The 20,193-nt window shown below is 41.0% G+C and overlaps 1 protein-coding gene across 1 annotated transcript; it reads right to left on the bottom strand.

Moving 5' to 3' along the window:
• Nucleotides 1-8,914: 8,914 nt before the first annotated feature.
• Nucleotides 8,915-11,565, bottom strand: LOC147605157 (uncharacterized). The gene is made up of 4 exons (XM_086793928.1): nucleotides 11,381-11,565; nucleotides 11,114-11,297; nucleotides 9,420-11,033; nucleotides 8,915-9,082 (listed from the first exon to the last, which is right to left on the bottom strand). The coding sequence occupies exons 1-4, from the start codon at nucleotides 11,420-11,422 to the stop codon at nucleotides 8,991-8,993; spliced, it is 1,932 nt and encodes a 643-aa protein (XP_086650054.1). The 5' UTR covers nucleotides 11,423-11,565; the 3' UTR covers nucleotides 8,915-8,990.
• Between the last annotated feature and the right edge of the window lie 8,628 nt (nucleotides 11,566-20,193).

Genomic DNA, 20,193 nt, shown 5'->3' with positions numbered 1-20,193 from the left:
CATCCATTTGTGCGAGCTTTGTTCCAAGCTTTTGTGGAAGAGTGTCCTTGGTTTCCAAGACATGGACCCATCGTCAGGCTTAGGGAGAGGTTCATAATTTTGGTTCTCATCTTCACATGGACCCGATCCTCCTCATAGCTGTTAAGATTTAGGAGAGGTTTGTAATCTTGGTTCTCATCTTCACTATCTAATAACTTCTTGTAACATTTATTACGAATGTTGACTAAAGTAGTTTGTATATAGCAATGTTAGAGTTATTGGCAAGAATGCCTTGCCCCACCACGAGATGAGTCTTCCATGACTTTAGATTTATCTTTAAGAACTGGTTGCCTTTGTGTATATAGATGTGATTGGTTTTCTAATCATAAACCAACCTTCTATCATGTAAGGTCTTCAGAGGATCATTGTGTATGACCCTCTTCTTTGAAAACCCATCATCAAAAATGTGTGGTGGAAACTTAATTTGAAGGTCTTGATTTTTGCATATTGTAAGATGCTTACAGGTTTGGTTGTGTTTCCATGGGTAAAGCTTCAGTACTATGAGGCTTGTACTATGAGTGGCTGGCTACCCTACCCCTCCCATCAGCATCCAATATCACGGAGACCGTAAGTCCCTTGTACACGATAGGTAATAGTGCGTTCATCTTGCAAGATGCCTATAGGTTTGGTTGTGTTTCCATTGGTAAAGCTTCACTACTATGAGGCTTGTACTATGAGTGGCAGGCTACCCTACCCCTCCCATCACATCCAATATCACAGAAACCATAAGTTCCTTGTACACGACAGGTAATAGTGCGTTCATTTTGTCACTTTCAAAATAGTAAATGTTCATGGGCACTTTGGACTGTCTTGTGGTTTTGTTTATGGAGGGAGGGTGCTCAATGGGACATGATTTATCTTCTTCCTCCTCGAGCTCAGGTTTAGCTTTGTGGGATCTTAGGTTCCCATTTATCCAGTCTAATAAGTCTATCCAAAGTTGAGAATTTCCTTGTAAATGAAACTTATCGAAACTCGGATCTCCAAGGATAAGAGGTTTGTGAGGCTTGCTATGTCTTGTATAGGTGATACACTCACTAAGCTTGTACTCACTCCTCTGAGGTGGGCTAGGAATTGCTAATGTGTACGGTGTGTGCATTGATCCTTTCCTACACACACACATGCTTCTCATCTTTTATAAACTCACTAAAAAATGGATACTTCTCATATCTCTCTCTCTCTCTCTCTCTCTCTCTCTCTCTCTCTCTCACACACACACACACACACACACACACACACACACACACACTCACTCACTTGCACATTTTAATTTGGGTGCATCCCTTATTAGTGGTGTTAATCCTTGGAAGGTTGATTCACATAACTACCTTGTAACTAGAGACCATTTACATTTGGCGCCTTTTGTTATGGCTCACCCTAACCCTCCTTGAAATACATCAAAAAAGAGATTATGTGGTGAACTGCAACTATTGTGAGGATCTTTCCAATGGCCGAGCTCGTAACCCTTGAGGTCTTCAAGCGCTACAACTCCTTGAGAAGCAATTCTACTGCGTCTCCTGTGAGCGTTGTCACATCGCCGCGTGGCACTACGGGTCCTCGTCTCCCTCCTCTCACCTCACTTCACTCACACACACTCACTAGCATGCATTGGGAGAGAGATTAGCAAGAGCAAGACTCAATTGTACAATGGGAGAGTATGTTGTATTATGAGAGAAATTCACTTATATACATGGCCATAAGTGTTCACACTCACTTAAACTGTGGCCGGCCAGGCACTTTAGGCTCATAAGAGGCCTAATGCTATTATAATGACTACTCTCATAATATATCCATGAAGTACATCACTTAGGACTTCATCCTATCTTGCTACCACACGCTCTTGAAGCAGGTTTCACCATAAATACTCCGTCACACCATTATGGGCGCCCGTCCAAGTTGTAGTTTTGGACACTATTGCTTCATATCTTGAATGTATGACCCTTTGGTGTATCTACCATGACTCCTTGATGTAAGATAATGGCGGTAGCTCTTGTTAATCCTAGAATTGGATTAACATCCCCCCTTTTCTGATGGCGATCGCGTCCTCGTGATCGCATTGAAGACTGTTGTGTGGGGAGAATGAACAAGATTTATCGATGACATTAATGTTGAGTGACGTTCAATGGTCTTTGTTCCTTTTCGGAAGGAATAAGAAAAGCTAGTTAATGAATGAAGAGATTAGTGGTGTATCGGGAATTCCTAACGGGGTGGGGGGTGGGGTTTTTTGTGAATGATTGCATTTTTATATTTGTGTGAGCCTGTTTTTTTTTTTGCTCAATTTGTTTTTGGCAATGATCGGCAAGGTTACATGTGATTTTTGTTAGTGGGGACACTAAGATATGTTAATAATGGGAGAGAAGAGAGAGAAGGATCCGGAGGAACATAGACTTAATCATCAGAATGAGATGGTGATTCTCAGTTCCTCATTTGATACATTGAAGCGACTTTTATCATTTGAAGTAATTGGCTTGTGATGATATCCCTTTGTGTGGCAGGATTCTTGTCAAATGTTGTTGAGTAGGACTTGATCCTATCTTCTTCTATCCATGTGCTTTTTATGTTTTTATGCATATTTAAGTACTCTTATGAAGCAGATTTACATGAAGTACAAGAATTGAGTCATATAGACTCTTATTGAACTGCTCTGTATTGAAGTAGCCACTTGTTGGTGAGGATTGAAAGAATTACGTCGACTTGCGAGGCTAATATAGATATCTTCACTAAGGATTGAAGATCATTGATTTATGAAGATGGTGGCATTGTTTGGAGAGGTTGTAATTTAAAGGAAAATTCCAGACAATGGGTTGTACCATTGACTAGGCTTTCGCGCACCATGGCCCCCCCATCCAGAGATGTACCTGGAAGTTGTTGATGGTGAGGCTTTGGTGCAAATGTTCTCTAGTGCATGAGTATGGATACGTACTCATGGAGCAGCTGCTACATTAATTTAGCCAAAAGAATAGTAAACAATAAGCTTAACAAATATATAGTGGCTATTGCATGTATGGCTTAATCCGTGATGGGGCTTAAATCGTTAAAGTGCAGGTTTTTAAGCCGTGAGATTGTATTTCTTGACTCGTGAGATTGCAGGATTTTGGCCGTGAGGGGTTATTTCATGAGATGGTCTAATTCGGTGATGTTGTTAGTTTTGACCTCGAGTTTTTTTTTTAATTTTTAAAATTTATGGGTCATCTAGGTCATGATTTGGAAGCAATAGCTTCTTGTGCGCTTATTTCTCACTTCCAAAGGGGTGACAAGAGCATTGTTATTTTGTTCTTGATGTGCTCCTAAGTCTCCGTATATTGATTCTTGAATTTGTTGCTCTGAAATAATGTCGAGGCAGTAGGGAAGAGTGCTGATTGTTTGCTTGAACAGACAAGCTCTTGTGTTGATGCTGAATGCATGAGAGTGGTTGAGTGATTTGCTTGAACAGACAAGCTCTTGTGTTGGTGCTGAATGCATGAGAGTGGTTGAGTGATTTGCTTGCTATTGCTTGGGCCTCCATTCTTGTCGAGCTTTAGGTGAAGTTGGGGTTGAAGTCGGTGGTGAGGTTTTCTTCACAATGTTCGAATGTGGCAACTATATGATGGAATTACCATCATAGTATCTTTGCTGTTGAAGTACATGCACATGCACCCATCTTTGACGAACACTGTAATTTGGTGGCCGATATGCTTGGTGTTGAAGTTTTCTTCTTTGTGCAATCTTAGGGGACTTTGTGATGTGCTTGTTGGGGACCCAAGCTTTGGTATTTCTTTGGTAGTACCCTTGTGCTTGCAACAGTGTTTTTGTGGTACCCACACTTGTTGCATTGGTGGAATTCTTTGAGGAACTCGCATAGGCTTTTGTGAACGGTGTTGTGGAGTTCTCTTCTTCCTCCTTGGCTTTCAAGTGCTACGTTGAGGAAGAGGTTTTGACTGTCGAGGCACCCAAATTTGATTGGCACCTTCATAGTAGCCTTGAGCTACAAGTAGCTGCTTCTCCACCCACATTTTGATACTGTTAAGATATCGTGATTGTGGTAATCTTGGTGTGGAAGGTTTGGGACCCTCCTTGACTTTAGTTGGTGTTGAGGCTATAAGTTTGAGACTCATGGGCATTGTTGATGATGAGATTAGTGGAGTGGCTGTCGATGACGAGGCCTTTGAGCATGTGGTTGTCTCCTTTGTTGAGGTTTGTCGATGAAGATGCATAGGCTCTCGGATCTTTCCTTTGAGTTCCTTGTTAGAGATAGATGGTTTGGCTCTGGGAACTTTTTCAAGAATAGCTACTCATTGCGAGGTTTTGGCATTAAAATTAATAGGTGAGGATGGGGTTGAAAGAGTAGAGGCTTTATCGGAGTTGGTTGTTGACGCAGATGGTCATTGTGTAGAGGGGCTTTTGTGGAAGAGGGTTGTATCCTTTTGCATTCAGCATCTTAGATATCCATTAAAGTTGGATCCTCTTCCTGGCAGTATGCTATTGTCAACTTTTTATCGTTGACCATCATGATGACTCTATCGTAGCAAAGCATAGTGGTGCTTGGGCAGCAATAATCCATTTATGCCCCAAGATCAAATCTGCTTCTAATACATACTCAACCACAAAAAACTTGCAAGTGAGGGGGTTAGTTTCAATATACATTGTATGTTCAAAGTATTCCATACATGGCATGTTCAAGTCTTGTGTAAAGGTAATCCTTTTAGGATGTGTCGTGAGTGTTGGTTGACCTAACAAATCCCATAGCTCAAGAGTCATGAGATTGTGTTCTCGTATTGGATAAAGTTGTGCTTGAGCTATGGTGATTTTATTTGAAATTTCCAATCCAACCAGAATCCTAGGGATCTTTTCAGTAAGATATGTTGGAAGTTCTAGCTCCTGCAAGGTTTTTTCCTCCCGTAATAGCAATTGTACATTGCTTGCAAGAGTGTTCAAGGTGACTGTTTGCATGGATTCATGTAGTGAATACAACGATTCCAAGTTCTGCCAAGGATGACATCATACTCAAGGGAATCTAGGGTAATATGGAATGTAAATTCCATATCGCCACATCGATTGTTTGAGTAGTGTATCTAAAGTAACCTGGAACTTCAATGTTTTATCCATTGGATCCTCTTACAAGACTATTGCTTGCAAGGATGAGTTTAGGTTGTCCCAATGACACTCATGGTGTTATGACTAGCTTGAGGGCTAATCAATGGCGCGTTTGCGGCGCTGAACATCATTACCTGTAGGGAAATCCAACCATACCATGATAGAATCTTCAAAAGGAACCATGGGTGTTTTGGTTATTGTTTCAGCTTCAGATCTTATTTCTGTTTCATAGTCCCATTCACTTTCATGCTCTGTTTGGGTCTCAGCTTTTTCAAGCATATCCAATGCGTACATTGGCACACTTGGCCCTCTGACAATTCTTAATGAGGGCTGTTTAGAAACTTACGAATTCTCACAGTCTTAATTTATGGAGTTCGTTATATCCTTGTATAACTCAGGATGAGCTATTAAAGGTGTAAGTGCTGATGTGATGCTGGCTTTATTATGAGAGAAGAGCATTCCTCCGAATGAGGTTTTGAGAGACTGTTTTAATCTTGTAAGGGAATTATCAAATTCCTCACGTGCTTTCTCAAGCCTATAGTTCGTACAGTCTGTTTCAAATGACTCTTCTGTAGAGAGTATATCTTTCTCTTGAAAGGGAAAGCGGTACTCCTCTAGGCTTAGTATCTTGGTTGCTATTTGTAGGTTTGTCATTATGAGGTTCAAGCACAATCGATGACCCTGTAAGACATTCAACCAAGTTGAGCATGCTCTCCTGAGCTTACTATTTGTGTTCCACATACGTCATGTGATCATTATTATCCATTTAGGGTGGTTGGGTGGGTTCTAGTTTCTTGATTGGTCTCTGTGGTGCATTGAACGAATAGTCAGAACTTGTTTCATCGTCACTTAGTGATGTACTAGAACTTGTTTCATCGTCACTTGGTGATGTACTAGAACTTGTTTCATTCTCTCACTTTCTTTGCTTTGTCAGTTTTTCATTATGTTTACCCATGCAACGAGATCGAATTTTCTTTTGGGTTTTTGTGTCTTGTGTCGCATGTATGGGTGTTGTGGTTTGCATGGTGGTCTTTGAGGTGGATGCTTTTGGCTCTTTTGTGTTTATGTCCTCTACATGCTCCTTTTCCCTGTCTTTTAATTTGACCTTGGTTTTGATAGTTTGTAGTTCCTTATTTTTCTTGGGTTTAGAAGGTTTTGTTTTCTCTTTTGGGTTCTGTTTTAAAGCATGTTCTTCTACCTATGTTGAGGTATTGTTCTTTATATTCTTTTTGACTGTTTATCGTGCCTTGGCTTGTAAACGTGTAAGCTGTTTTAAAGCATGTTCTTCTACCTATGTTGAGGTATTGTTCTTTATATTCTTTTTGACTGTTTATCGTGCCTTGGCTTGTAAACGTATAAACGTGTAAGCACATTTAATGGCATTGTGGACAATTGCCTATTTTGTACACTTAAGATGTTAAGAGTTATATTTTGTGAGACAAGTTGCATTGAAGCAACTCAGTCTTGGGCAATCTTGGAACATGTGATCCATTGGTCACAAGGTGTCAGTGAGTATGGGCATGGAAGTATTCTAAACCGTAGTCTGTCACCTTTTGAGGTCTACGACAATAGAAAAACTAAAGTGTTTAATTAACTGCTTCCTGTGAGTAGTTTCTACCCTTTGGATTGTTTTTGTTTGGTGCATGGGAGATGGAGGTTTTGAGTCCATTGTAGATGAAGCGGGACATTTTTTAGTATCATGGTCAAAGGTTTTACAATATATGCAATATAGAAGAACAGGTGCCTTGTATGCACAATGAGGATTGGGATGGTCGTAGTGATTGCATTCAACACAATGCATTTCATTCCTCACTTTTAAAGGCATTAAGTTTGTCTGGGTTTGAAGGTTTTCATCCTCTCTTATAGATGTTTGCTGCTGTAAGGTTTTAAGTAAGGCTACATAAAATTCGGGGAATGTTAATCTTGAGATAGATCTTTCTTTTGCCATTGCTTCACTTGGTTTAGATGAGGAACACCTCGTAGCATGCTCATCTTCTAGCATGTTGTTATCTAAACATATTGCTTCTTTGCAACATTGATCGAATGTTTTCGGATTGGATACAATGATCAAGTTGTGTAAGCTGTTATTCTTTAAGTCCATCATGAAACATCTCTTTAATTGAACATCGTTTAATTTTCCCCAGACTCACAACGTGAGTCCAAGAGTTTTATCCTAAGGATAAAATCTCTAATGGATTCATTTGGTTAACGCGCTTAATTGAATAGAGTTATGTTGTTGCACTCCACCAATCACCTTGTCTGGAAAAGCCATGTAATAAAGGCTGATTTCAAGGTTTTGAAGTTGGTCTTGATTCGCAGGCATCAATGCAATGAACCATCGACTAGCTTTTCTCTCTAAGGATAAGTTCAACACATGTACCTTAGTGGGACAGTTGGGATTTCCAAAGGCTTCATATCTCTGTTCAAACATTTGAATGAATTAAACAGGGTCTGTTCAAACATTTGAATGAATTGAACAGGGTCTGTTGTTTCGTCATATTTGCCCATAGTTTTGAAAATTTGTATGGCCGTATTTCTGTAGGAGTCACTGAGGCCGTATGTGAGTGCTCTTTGTTGGGAGAGACTCAGTGAGTCCTTGGGCTACTCCCCTTCCTAGACTAGTCTGTATGTCCAAGGTGTGGGCATCCAGGAAAGAGTTGGTATTTAGAGAATTTACGAGAATGTTAGGCAAGGGATCAAAGCCCGGTGGGATCGAAGTCATAGGATAGGGGGTGTATAACCCAATAACACGCTTGTTATAAGCATGGCCAATGGCATTGGGAGGTGAATTTGCGGCATAGATCTCAATGGCTTGAAGATGTCAGCCATTGGGTTTAGTCCTTGTGTGATCCCTGGCACTCCCTCTATCGTGGCCATGTCGGAGTGCCTAAATGCTTTTTAATGAGCAATTAACTCGTTTTACAGCCTCAATCCCTGGCACTCCCTCTATCATGGCCATGTCGGAGTGCCTAAATGCTCTTTAATGAGCAATTATAGTTTTTTTTAAATTTTGCTTTTTATACTTTCCCACAGCCCGTTACAGCCTCAAGAGGCTTAGCTTAGCGTACTCTTCATTGGATTAAACGGGTGTCCGTTTGCTCTAATTAGCTAAAGCGCTATATGCACATGAACGATCTTAGAGATTTTTTTCTGAAAAAAGCGTATGCTAGGAACTTCCCAAATGGAAGAGGAAGTCCTAAAACCTATTTTCCATCAGTCTTAAGACGAGAATTTTTTCCCTGTCTTGCAACACATTTTTGAGGTGTTCTAAAAGGAATTTTGAAAAACCATGTATGAGGGAGTTGTAGTATTTTTGGAGTACTACAATTTTATTTTCCTGAGTTGTCCGCGATTTTATTGTTTAGACCTTTAAAAAGTAGCCCGAATATGGCTCGTCGTCGTTTTCGCGCTGTTTATTGATAAAGTAAAATGACTCATCGTTCTTGTCAATTGATCTCTTTTGTTAGCTCCATGTCACAAAAAAAGGCATGTTACTACCTAGATTCAATGTAAAGATCATTTTAAAGCTCCACTAAGAAGCACAATTTGGCTTCATAACTTCTAACTTTTTTATAAACAAGGGCTTGTGTGTTTAGAGTTGTTCTTTGAAGTTAATTTTGTAAGTGTCATTTTTTAAGTTAAATTTTGTAAGTGTCATAGTATACATTCTTGTTTCACTTGAGTCATCGTAAAGTTGATGTTATTTTTTATACACTTAAATGGAAGCCCATTTTCTTCCAGAGTGGAAAAGACACCATCTTCTTAAAAAAAAGGAAAATAAAAGAAAAGAACCAAAGGGCTAGAGTACACAAAAGCCCTCTTGGAAAAGGGTTGTATTAATAACATTAACATTGAAAAGCTCTTTGGTAGTAACATTCTTTTCATTTGCCATTAATACTTGCTTTGTAGATTTGTGAACTCGTAGTCTTGTTATTGTGCATCCACCCTTTGACATGCTTCAAGAGGCATGGACCTGGAACAAAAGCATTTTGGTCGTAAAATACTTGCAAATTTTTAAAATACCAGTCAAAAAATTACACTAAAGTACAAAAAACTAGCTATATTTTCACCAAACCTGTCAATATTGAAGGTCAAGAGTGCCTGTCAAAAATCAAGCATGGGGGAGTGTGTGGGTGCTTTTTGTGAGAGACAAACTATGGTTTAGGACGATTTTCAATTAAGATAGGGATACCACAAAGCACACTGTTAGAAGAAATGATAATTAAGAAGACATAAGTTTTTGGTAAATGGTTTAGGATGAAATGATAATTAAGAAGACATACGGTTGGATAATAAAACAGGAAACTAACCTGCACCAGTGCAATTGCTTGTGCAATCCGAGGTGAGATGTTGGCCAAAGGACCAGCTTCGTTTCATGGAGGGCCAGACGGAGCTACCACAGCCTGGAAAGGCTCCACAATGCAAGCCTGAAGACTGTTTCTTTCTGGTGGGATCCAAGGTGTCTTCTGTAACGCCCCTGCTTGAGAGGCTACGGGAGAGGCTGCGTTGGATTAAGCTCTCTTTCTGCTTTTGTGGTAGTATAGTGTGCTCATCTTCAAGTAGAGAGGAAGGCCGGAGATGGCAGCTTGAAGAACGCTTGTGTGAAGCAATGTGATGGGTTTTGGGGTGGGGTTTGGAGCCTTCTACACGAAGGGCTGGGGGGAGGGGCAATGGGGGTATAAGGGGGGTGGTGGTGGAGGAGGAGGAAGAGAGCGTTTTTGTGAAACGTGGTGGTGGGGTGGTGGTGGCTTGGAGAAGAGAATCAATGGAGGTGGGCTTTCTTCTTGTGGGGAGGCGAGTGATGAGAGAGGGCAAGGGCTTTGCTGGGGAGCCTTCTTCTTCTTTGTTGTGAAGCAATGAGAACCTCTTGATAAGGGCAGTAGAGGAAGGCGAGCAAGGGAGAGAGAGCCTCCTGCTTAACCAACTCTCCTTCTTTGCCTTCTTCTTGCCCTTGTTGTTGCTGCTGCAAGAAGAAGGTGGTGGACGTGCTTTGGTGTCCCTCACTCTGTTGGAAAAGAGAAAGGCTAGTGGATCTTCTTGCTGTTGATTATTATGATTTTGCCTTGGACTGGTTTTCGACGGAGACAAGTATGGGCGGATTGTGGCCGGCGGTGTTTGGCGCTGTTGCTGCAAACCTCCCAGCTTTAGAGGTCTCAGTTGAAAGCTCTTGAACGGAGCCAGCTTTGGAGATCCCTTGTTTGAAACCACCTCCACCCCCACCCTAGATGCTGAATTAGGGAACATCACCATTGGCTCAGAAGGCTTCGACGATTTGGGCGCTAGCCTCCACGGGCGGTTGGGATTTGGGCGGACATCCACACAAAACGTCTTCGCAAACTCGACATCTTCGTGGGCAGACGTCGGGCGCGCCGCCGGAGTGCCGCCCGTCTCCGCCACCCCTGCCTTGCTAGCTCGCCCACTTGCCGGCAGCGATGTCCTCCTCCTTGCTTTCGCCGGTGTCAGAACTTCTGGACTGTCGGACGCTTTTGCCGCAGACCTCCGACCGCTCACGGCAGAAATTGGGCGCACACGCTCCGCTATGGTGGCTGCAGGACGGTTGTTGGTGGTGATCGTGGCGAAACCCCGCCACGGTGGCCGGCCACCCCCGCCCGAACCTGCTGGTTTGGGGGGCGATTTTTCGCCGGACGACAGCCCCTTATTCTTGATGTCGTTGCCGGAACACGACGGAGAAGACACCTGCTCAGGCACTACGTTCACCGGCCGGCTCTCCAAAGCCCGCCGTTGCGACGTCCCCACCGCCGGAGGCAAATCAGCAGGAGCCGGCAAAGACTTCTTCCGTCGTTTCTTCTTCACCCCTGCATTCTCTTTACCGGTGTCTCCGACGCCGCCCAAAGCCTCCACGATCTCCGCCACCGTTCCGTCCACCAGGGCCGCTGGAGTAGACCAGCGGCGCCACTCCTTCACTGTAGAAGGGCAACGGAAGAAGATGATTTGAGACACTAAAATGTAATCCGAAAAAATAAAAGCGATCACGGTAACTCACCCCCGGCAGTATCCCCGCCCGCTGCCGCGCATCCCCGCCTCCTGCCAGGCTTAACGTCGACATTGACATCCAATTTCTGGCGCGAAGGGTGTCGTTCTTGCTGTAATCTGTGCCTCTCTGCGTCGGGGTGTCGAGTTCGGATGGTGGACTGAAGCTCTTCCAATCGAGCGACAGCACGATCCACCTGCGAGTCGAACTAGAAATAATCAAACAGTAGAAGAATAACCCAAGCGTGAAACCATGATAAAGAACAGAGAGCCAACCAACCTTCTTAACAGCTTCTGTCAAAGGGGGAGCAGCAGCAGCCATGGCAACGCTAATCGAATTGCAAGCATTTGAATTCTGTTGGGTAAATTAAGTTTCAAAATGTGATGCGGGCAACGGGAAGATTTCCCAAACAGCAGGAAAATCAAATTAAATTTTTTTTTTTGACTTTGTGGGAGTGCTCTGTGCGTGTGATCGGAAGGGGAAGGGTAAGAAGAAGAAGAAGACGATTCAAAAGCGACTGTTTGATTGCATACACTTGCGTTCGCACGTGGCATTTCCGTTTCTTCGAAAAACCAGATCTAAAAAATGGGCTCTAATAAAACTAAATAATAAATCGCGCCATTAGATTTTGTAGTGTGTGCATTCCTCCTACCCCCAAACGGTCAAGAAATCCCCTGACCTTTGGTGGTTCATCTCAAGGCAAAAGAATGTCGGTTCATCTCAAGTCAAAAGAATGTCCCTGTACCGAATGAGGTGTTGCACTAGGGGTGTGTGTAGCAGGTGTTGCCCTAGGGGTGTGTGTAGCCAGGGGAAATCCCCGTGCATGAGGTGTTGCGCTAGGGGTTTGTATGTGTAGCCAGGTGAAATCCCCGTGTGCGTGTGCGACTAAGTAAGGGAGTGAGGGAAGGACCCATTCATGCAAATGAAAAAAAAGAATGTCCCTTGTACTCCCTACACACATTTCCACACTTATGTTCTAGACATCCCTTGCACTATCCCTAGGACAATATTGCACTTTTTTGGATACTCACATTTTCCATGTATTGTATATGGCTTCAGTGTCAAAAATAAACTTTTTTCCAACCAATGGAAAAAAGGTTGACCGTCGGTTTTTTATTGAAAAAATGGATAGGTTAACCATTTTATATCTAAAACTTCAAAATTTTGAATCTTTAAATTCAAGGTTAGGCAAAATTACAACTGGTTTTTCGCAATTTAAGCTGTGAAAATTACATCAAAGGACGTTTTTTTGACACTGTATCCTCAGGCTTGATTTTTGACATGCGTTCGTGGATGTTTTTGGGTGTTTTGGACTTAAAAAACTTGCAAAAATAAAAATGTCCCATCAAATTTGACAGACAAGGGTGCCCATCATGGCTAGTTTTATTTTAACATCCTCATAAGACTCTAGGAGCTGCCTTCATGGCTAGTTTGTTAGGAGATATTGTAAGATCTGTAATAATTACACTTTGTTATGTAGCACCTATTGTTGGGTGTTCGTGTTCTAGAGTTAGGGAAAATATATTTTTTGAGCCTCACAACAATCTTTTCACCATGCATAGAAGGGATAACTATAAATTTGGACAAGCATTTTCTTTACACTTTAGACTAATTATTACTAAACCTTGGAATTTTCAAGGATAATTTTTTTAATTCTCCTATCAATTTGATAAGGATTTTTTGAATATTGAACAAATTCAAATATTAAATGAGTTCTAAGGCTAAGTGTACCTGTCTTTTCTAGAGAGCTCTCGTGTGTTCTTTACCAAAACGATACAAGGACTTGCATTTCAAAATTGTTAATTTAATTTATAAATTTATCAAAAGAAATTCATAACTATCTCTCTTTGGTGGCAAAAAAATGCCCAAAAAATCTTACAATTTTTGTGATATTATGTCATTAATTTCATTGTTGCAAAGAAGCCTTCAATTTCATGGAGTTTGAAACATGTCTTCTTTCCACAATTTTGTAGTTTTCAAGCAACTCCAATATTGATGTAGCTTGATGTGAAAGAACTAATCAAGTTAAATCTTTCAACTCATTTGAAAGGGTTGCCATTTATGGCACTTTTTAGGTGTTATATTGTGTTGTCATTTGCCTATTCAATGTTTAGGTGGTCATGTCTTCTTTCCACAATTTGGTCATTTTCAAGGACCTCCAATATTAATATGTCTTGATGTGAAAGAAATAATCAAGTTAAATCTTTCAACTCATTCTAAAGGGTTGCCATTTATTTCACTTGTTAGGTGTTATATTGTGTTGTTATTTGCCTCCCAATGTTTGTGGTCAATTATTATCCGCCAACATGGACATAGGGATATGTGTGCCACATTTGACACTCCTCTCACTTCACACTTTCTTGGGGTTGTTCATGTGAGCCACCTCATGGCCTATTATATTCACACACTTCGCTACCAATTTGGCCATTGGCCACCACCATTGCTAAGTAAATGCCCACTCTTCAGGATTGGTAGTTGAAAGAAAATACTTAACAAAAATAAAATTCAAGCTTGATTATTCTTGCCTAGTAGTTTATGCATCAAGCTTCCAATCAAGAAATCCTAAGTTCAAGTCCGATCTATGCACTTCCTTGTCATCCATATGGATCATATGTCATTAAAATCCTCCACCACCACCACCTCCTCCTCTCTCTCTCTCTCTCTCTCTCTCTCTCTCTCTCTCACACACACACACACACACACACACACACACACACACACACACACACACACACACACACACGTCCACACACATGCACACACATGCACATGCACGTGCGTGCATGTGCACGCATGCCCGCTTGCACGCATGCATGCACACACACCCACACATCAACAACAAACAACAATAACACCACCACCACCACCACCATCAATAACAACAACAATAACACCCTAGGAAGGGATGTGGTGGATTATATGGAATAGAGAACTTGATCAAGTACTTACTTTTATCAAAGCTCTTAGAAAAAGGATGATAAACAAGAATGTTACAAGATTAGGGCTATGCTCCCATTTAAGCACATAAAAAATAAAGGTATATTTGTGATTTGAGTGAAATACGAATGTATACATTTTTATATCATTTTGAGATGATAAAAAATGGGCATGCTATTATTTTGATTTTATGTAGGAAACATTTTGAAGTTCTTCTATGAATACATACTTTGGATCCAAGACTTCAACTTTACTATAGACAAGAGCTTGTGTTTTTTGTCTTATTCTTTGAAATATTTTGAATAAATAGGTTTGTGTGAGTACTCACAAGACAATAAGCAAGGAAGATCCCTTTGAAATAAATATGAGCATTGAGGAGAAACTCTCTCTCTCTCTCTCTCTCTCTCTCTCTCTCTCTCTCTCATGCCAAGATGTCACGATGTAGAATGAAGGAGCTTATCAAGTATATGGTTTATGAGAATTCAACAAGAACATTGAAAGACTCATTTTACTTTTTTAATAGGCAACACATACTAACCTTTGGGGCTGTTGTCTTTGTAGAGTTCCCTATCCAATATGCAATGTGCCTAGTAGAAGGGTCTAGTTAGTGATAATGAAAGAAACCCATGCTTATAAGGTGATAAGAATATGACTTAAATGATGTTAATCTCTCTCTCTCTCTCTCTCTCTCTCTCTCTCTCTCTCTCTCTCTCTCTCTCTCTCGTTTAAAATATACCCTTGGAAAGCACCCTTCTAGTTCGTGAGATAATGAAAGAAACCCATGCTTAGAAGGTGACAATAATATGACGTAAATTATGTTAATCTCTCTCTCTCTCTCTCTCTCTCTCTCTCTCTCTCTCTCTCTCTCCCAAAAAAAGATGGCTTAAAATATACCTAGGAAAGGATGCAATCCTCCATTTGACTCAAAAGGGTCCCTTTGCTGCTTAAGAATTAATCCATTTCCTAATGAAAACAGGATCTCTTTGCTACTTAAGACTTAATCCATTTCCAATGGAAAAGATTTTAGGTGAACCATTTGGGGGGGGGGGGGAGAGACCACATTTTATACATAAGGTCTCAAAGGTTATTGGTCTAACTTTTAGGCTTCTCCACTCCTTGAGGGGAAGGGTCTAGCTTTTAGGCTTTTCCACCCACTCCTTGAGGGGAAGGGTCTGTGTGTGTGTCTTTGTATTAAACATTGGAAAGATGTAGGGAGGAAGAGAGCTTGAGCTCTTGCAAGCACACACACACTCACACAAACCCTAGAACACAAGATGAGAGGCTGAAGATCTATGTACCAGCCTCATACAAGAGATCATAGTCTAATGTAGACTTCACATAGCGCAATGTGCACCTCTCACCATCCAAATGTGGCTTCCGAGGAACTTGCATAAACTGACTCTGTAATCTAATTGTATAGTTCAAATCTAGCCTAGTGATCGTCATGTAAATCAAGATACGCACTATCTTCCTGTACATAGTGGGGTTCTCCAAAATCTTACCCACAACTGCACTCAACTTGCCATTTGAATCTAATGGCATAGAAATTGGCTTACAACCAGCCATACCATATTTGGACACCATGTCCAATGCATACTACCTCTGTGATAGTCATATGCCCTTGGCCCTTAATGCCAAGGAAGTATCTCAGCTCACCCAAATCCTTCATGTCAAATTTCTTCTTGAGAAGACATTTCACACTCTCAACTTCCTCTCCACTTTCACCCTCAACAATCAAGTCATTCATAGAGATTGTGATGACCACAAGACCCTTATCACTCTTCCACACATAGAGTGAGTGATCAACATCCGCCTAGATGAAAGCCAATGGTGATAAGATATTGTGCTATCTTATCATGCCATGCTCTTGGTGCCTCTTTCAAGCCATATAAAGCTTTACGTAACTTGCATACAAAATCAGGGTGACCCACATATTCATAACTTGGCTAATGACCATATATACTTCTTCTTGCAAATCACCATGCAAGAACGCATTCTTAACATCCATATGTTGCAAAACCCATCCTTTTGATGCAGCCACTGTAATAAGAGCTCTCACGGTTGCCATCTTGGCAATAGGGCTGAACGTCTCCTCATAATCAATGCCATAAGTTTGAGCATAACCTTTGGCAACCAATCTTGCTTTATATCTCCTAATGCTTCCATATGAGTTGTGCTTTATTTTGCACACCCACTTGCATCTAATAGCCTTCTTGTCCTCAGGCGCAATGGCACCAAGTCCCAAGTCTCATTTGCATCCAATGTAGCCATTTCTTCATCCATGGCATTCTCCCAATCTAAATTCCCAACAGCTTCTTCAAAACATGTGGGTTCAACATCTTACACAACTTTAGCCATATATGCATAATGATGAGCAACATAACCCATCATATGTCAACCTGTCAAGAGGTTTTCTAAATCTTCCTTACCTGCGTTGTTGCCTGGTATTTTTGTAGCTTCTCTTGCCTTTCTTACACCTAGTGTTCTAATAGATGGAATCCCACGCTCATCATCAAGGCTCTGCTTCAAGCCACTAGACTCTCCATCAACATAAGAATGCCCTGCAGAAATGTCGGGCATACCAAGAGGCTCACTAACCTTCTCTTTGCCTTTTCGTGATGTACCAACTACATTTTCAGGATTGGTATTTTGATGCAGCTTGGCCACTCCATGGTCTATCAACAAACCCAACACAAGAGGACTCTCCAGGTCCACTCAATGACTGTGATTGCTGACTTACATTCTGTGCAATCACATTTCCAGTTACATCAACCCAATAACATCTTTTTTAGTGCAAAATGCCCATTTTTTTGCTCAGCAATTCCATTTTGCTGCAGAGTGTATCTACATGTAAACTATCTCTGAATGCCATTCTTCCGCAAGAAGTTAGAGAACTCATTGGAGAAGTACTCTCCCCCTCTATCTGACCTTAGGTACTTCACATGCTTTCCTGTCTACTTTTCAGCCATCACTTGAAAATTCTTAAAATGAGTCAAAAATTCACTCTTCTCCTTCATGAAATACACCCACACTTTCCTCGTGTGGTCACATCAATGAATGTTACATATAGTACTTGTAGCCACCCATAGACATAGTTTTTGTAGGACCCCAATATGAATGCACAACATCTAGTACATTCCTGGTCGCAAATCTATCATGTGGAAACACATGCTTTGTTTGCTTTCCAAATTGACATGCTTCACATACTTTATGTATACCATCAACCTTAAACTTAGGTAGCCCTGTAACAATTTTTTTAGTTTGCATAGACTTCATTTTTTTGCACATTTACATGCCCAATTCTCTTATGCCAAATATATTTATTTTCAACAACTCCTTAACCTTGTGCAAACATTGCAGCTTTCACTTCAGGCATATTTACATCTAGTGTAAACATTTTTCCCACTCTATTACCTTTTGCACGACCAACCTGCACTTGTCTTTAAAGTCTTTGACATAAAAACGATCAGGGTTAAAGTGTACCTGCAAACCCTGCTCAATCATCTAGCCAACAAAAACTAGATTCTTTGTAATATTTGGAATGTGAAGTACATATGCAAGACACTTCACCTTACCATGCTACATAGACAATGACACATTTCCAACATGGGCAATTGGACGAGTAGTATCATCCCTTGTTTCAACAAAACCTGGCTTTTCAAGATTTTTCATATCTTTGAACCACTCGCCACCCACGACGCGAAACAGTCCTCGCGGCAAAAAAAAAACTGACGTTTCACGGCTTAAACATTTCATGGATTAAGTGGTTCACAGGTTAAGCATTTCATGCCAAAAAAAGTATTTATTTTTTTGCGTGAAGTCCATTTCATGTTGTGAAACCGCTATTTCACGTTGTGAAAGAGGTCCATCATGAAAACAGCCCTGTTTAGAGGCTCATATCTCCTAGATCCTGTACTTGATGAACGTGCTCTAGTGCTCATCGGAAAGTCGGCATCGAGCTCTTCGAAATTGGTCTTGAGCATCTGAGGGCAAAATCCTTCATTTTGGCTTTTCGACTAGTAGCCTCAAAATTCGACCCAGAAATTGAGGTAGAAAACGGCCCTTAAAGCACTAAAAATCGCCCAAAACAGCTTGAAAACGATTGCAAATCATATTCGGACTACTTTTTGAGTGCCTAAACGACAAAATCAGAGAGACAAAGTTGTAGGACTCCAAAAATACTACAACTCTCTCACACAGAGTTTTTCCAAATTCCTTTTGAAACACATTAAAAAAACGGGTTGCGAAACAAGATAAATCTATTTGGAAAAAATTTCATCTAAAGCGAGTGATTGGAAAATAGGTTTTGAGACCTTCTCTTCCATTTGGGATGCTACTAGCATGCACTTGTTTCGGGAAAATATCTCAGGTTGTTCACGTGCGTGTAGTACCTAAGCTAATTAGGGAAAACAGACACTCGTTTGACCCAACAAAGGGTACGCCAGGCCTCCTGAGGCTATGTAACGAGCTGTAAGAAAACCTAAAAAGTTAAAAAAAAATGTGTGGTTGCTCATTAAGAAGCTATTGACAATGTCAAGATATGGCAACGATAGAGGGATTATGTGGGCTCACACCCAGACTAAACCCAACGGCTGATATCTTCGTGCCATTGAGATCCATGCCCCAAATGCATCTCCTAATACCATTTTCCATACCTACAACAAGCGTGTCATCAGGTTTTACACCCCCTATCACATCAATCCCTCGAGGATTTGGCCCCTTGCCTAGCACTATCACAAGTCCTAAGCCTTTAGACATGTTAGGTACCAACCCTTTGCAACCCCTAGATACCCACACCTTGGACGTATTGACTAATCTAGGAAGGGGGTTTGCCCAAGGACGAAGCGAGTCCCTACCCACATTAGCACTCACACGTGGCCTCAGTGACTCATATGAAAACAATCGTACAGATTTCTAAAATCATGGGCAAATACGATGGAACGATTGATCTTGTTTAATTTATACAAATGTTTGAACAAAGATGCGAAGCCTTTGCAAACCGAAACTATCCCACCAAGGTACATGCATTGAACCTTTGCTTAGTGGGAAAGGCTAGTCGATGGTTTATCACATTGATGTCGGCGATCAAGACAAACTTCAGGACCTTGAAAACAACCTTTATCCATGGCTTTTCAAGACAAGGTGATTGGTGGAGTGCAGCAAAAGAACTCTATTCAATTAAGGGTAAACAAAACAAAACCATTAGAGATTTTATCCTTCGGATAAAAATCTTAGACTCATGTTGTGAGCCATGGGAGAAACTAAATGATGCTCAATTGAAGAGATGTTTCATGTTGGGGGCTTAAAGAATAACAGCTTACCAAACTTGTTCATTGTATCCAATTTCGATCAATGTGGTAAAGAAGCAAAACGTGTAGATGACAACATGATGGAGGTTGATCACGATACGAGATGTTCCTCATCTAAACCAAGTGAAGCAATGGCTAAAGAAAAATTGATTTTGGAATCGTCATTCCCTGAATTTTACGCAGCCTTACTTAAAAGCTTTGAAAAACGACATCTACGAGAGAGGATGAACCCCCTCAAAACCAACCATCCTTAATGCCACTCAAAGTGATGGGAAAAATGCCTTGTGTTCATTGTAATCGCTACATCCATCCCAACCCCAATTGTGTATACAATACGCCTATTTTTTTGTACTGCATATGTTGCAAAACCTTTGGTCATGACACACTGCAATGTCCCAATTCACCAACAATTAACTCAAAACCTCCATCTCACGTGCCCCAAACGAAAACAGTCCAAAGGGTTGAAATTGCCTAGGAAGCAGTTAAGCAAACACTTCAGTGTTTTTATTATCGTGGACCACACAAAGTGGCAGAATGCACAGTTTGGAATACTTCCAAGCACACAGTCACACTGACACTTTGTAACCCATATGTGAACGATGTGGTATCAATCACATATTCCAAGATTGCCCAAGGCGAGTTGCTTTAATGCAACTTGTCTCACATAATACAACTCTTAACATCTTGAGTGTGCAAAACGGGAAATTGTCCACGGTACCCTTGAATATGCTTAAATGCTTACAAGTTAAGGCACGAGAAACAATTAAAAAGAATGCAAAAGAAAACACTTCTAAATGGGTGGAAGAGCATGTTTTAAAGCAGAAGCCAAAAGAGGAAACAAAACCT

The sequence above is a fragment of the Cibotium barometz genome, chromosome 60, assembly GCF_041138505.1.
Source record: "Cibotium barometz isolate CiBa-2024 chromosome 60, ASM4113850v1, whole genome shotgun sequence".
NCBI classification, from domain to species: Eukaryota; Viridiplantae; Streptophyta; class Polypodiopsida; order Cyatheales; family Cibotiaceae; genus Cibotium; species Cibotium barometz.
Note: the sequence above shows the minus strand (reverse complement) of the source record. Positions and strands in the feature narration are given on the sequence as shown.

What these genes read in the sequence shown, in the direction of transcription:
- LOC147605157 (XM_086793928.1), bottom strand. Translation starts at nt 11,422, where the DNA reads ATGGCTGCTGCTGCTCCCCCTTTGACAGAAGCTGTTAAGAAG. An exon ending in GGGCGGGGATACTGCCGGGG is followed by an intron (nt 11,034 to 11,113) that starts GTGAGTTACCGT and finishes GCCCTTCTACAG; the next exon opens with TGAAGGAGTGGCGCCGCTGG. An exon ending in AAGCAATTGCACTGGTGCAG is followed by an intron (nt 9,083 to 9,419) that starts GTTAGTTTCCTG and finishes CTTTTGTTCCAG; the next exon opens with GTCCATGCCTCTTGAAGCAT.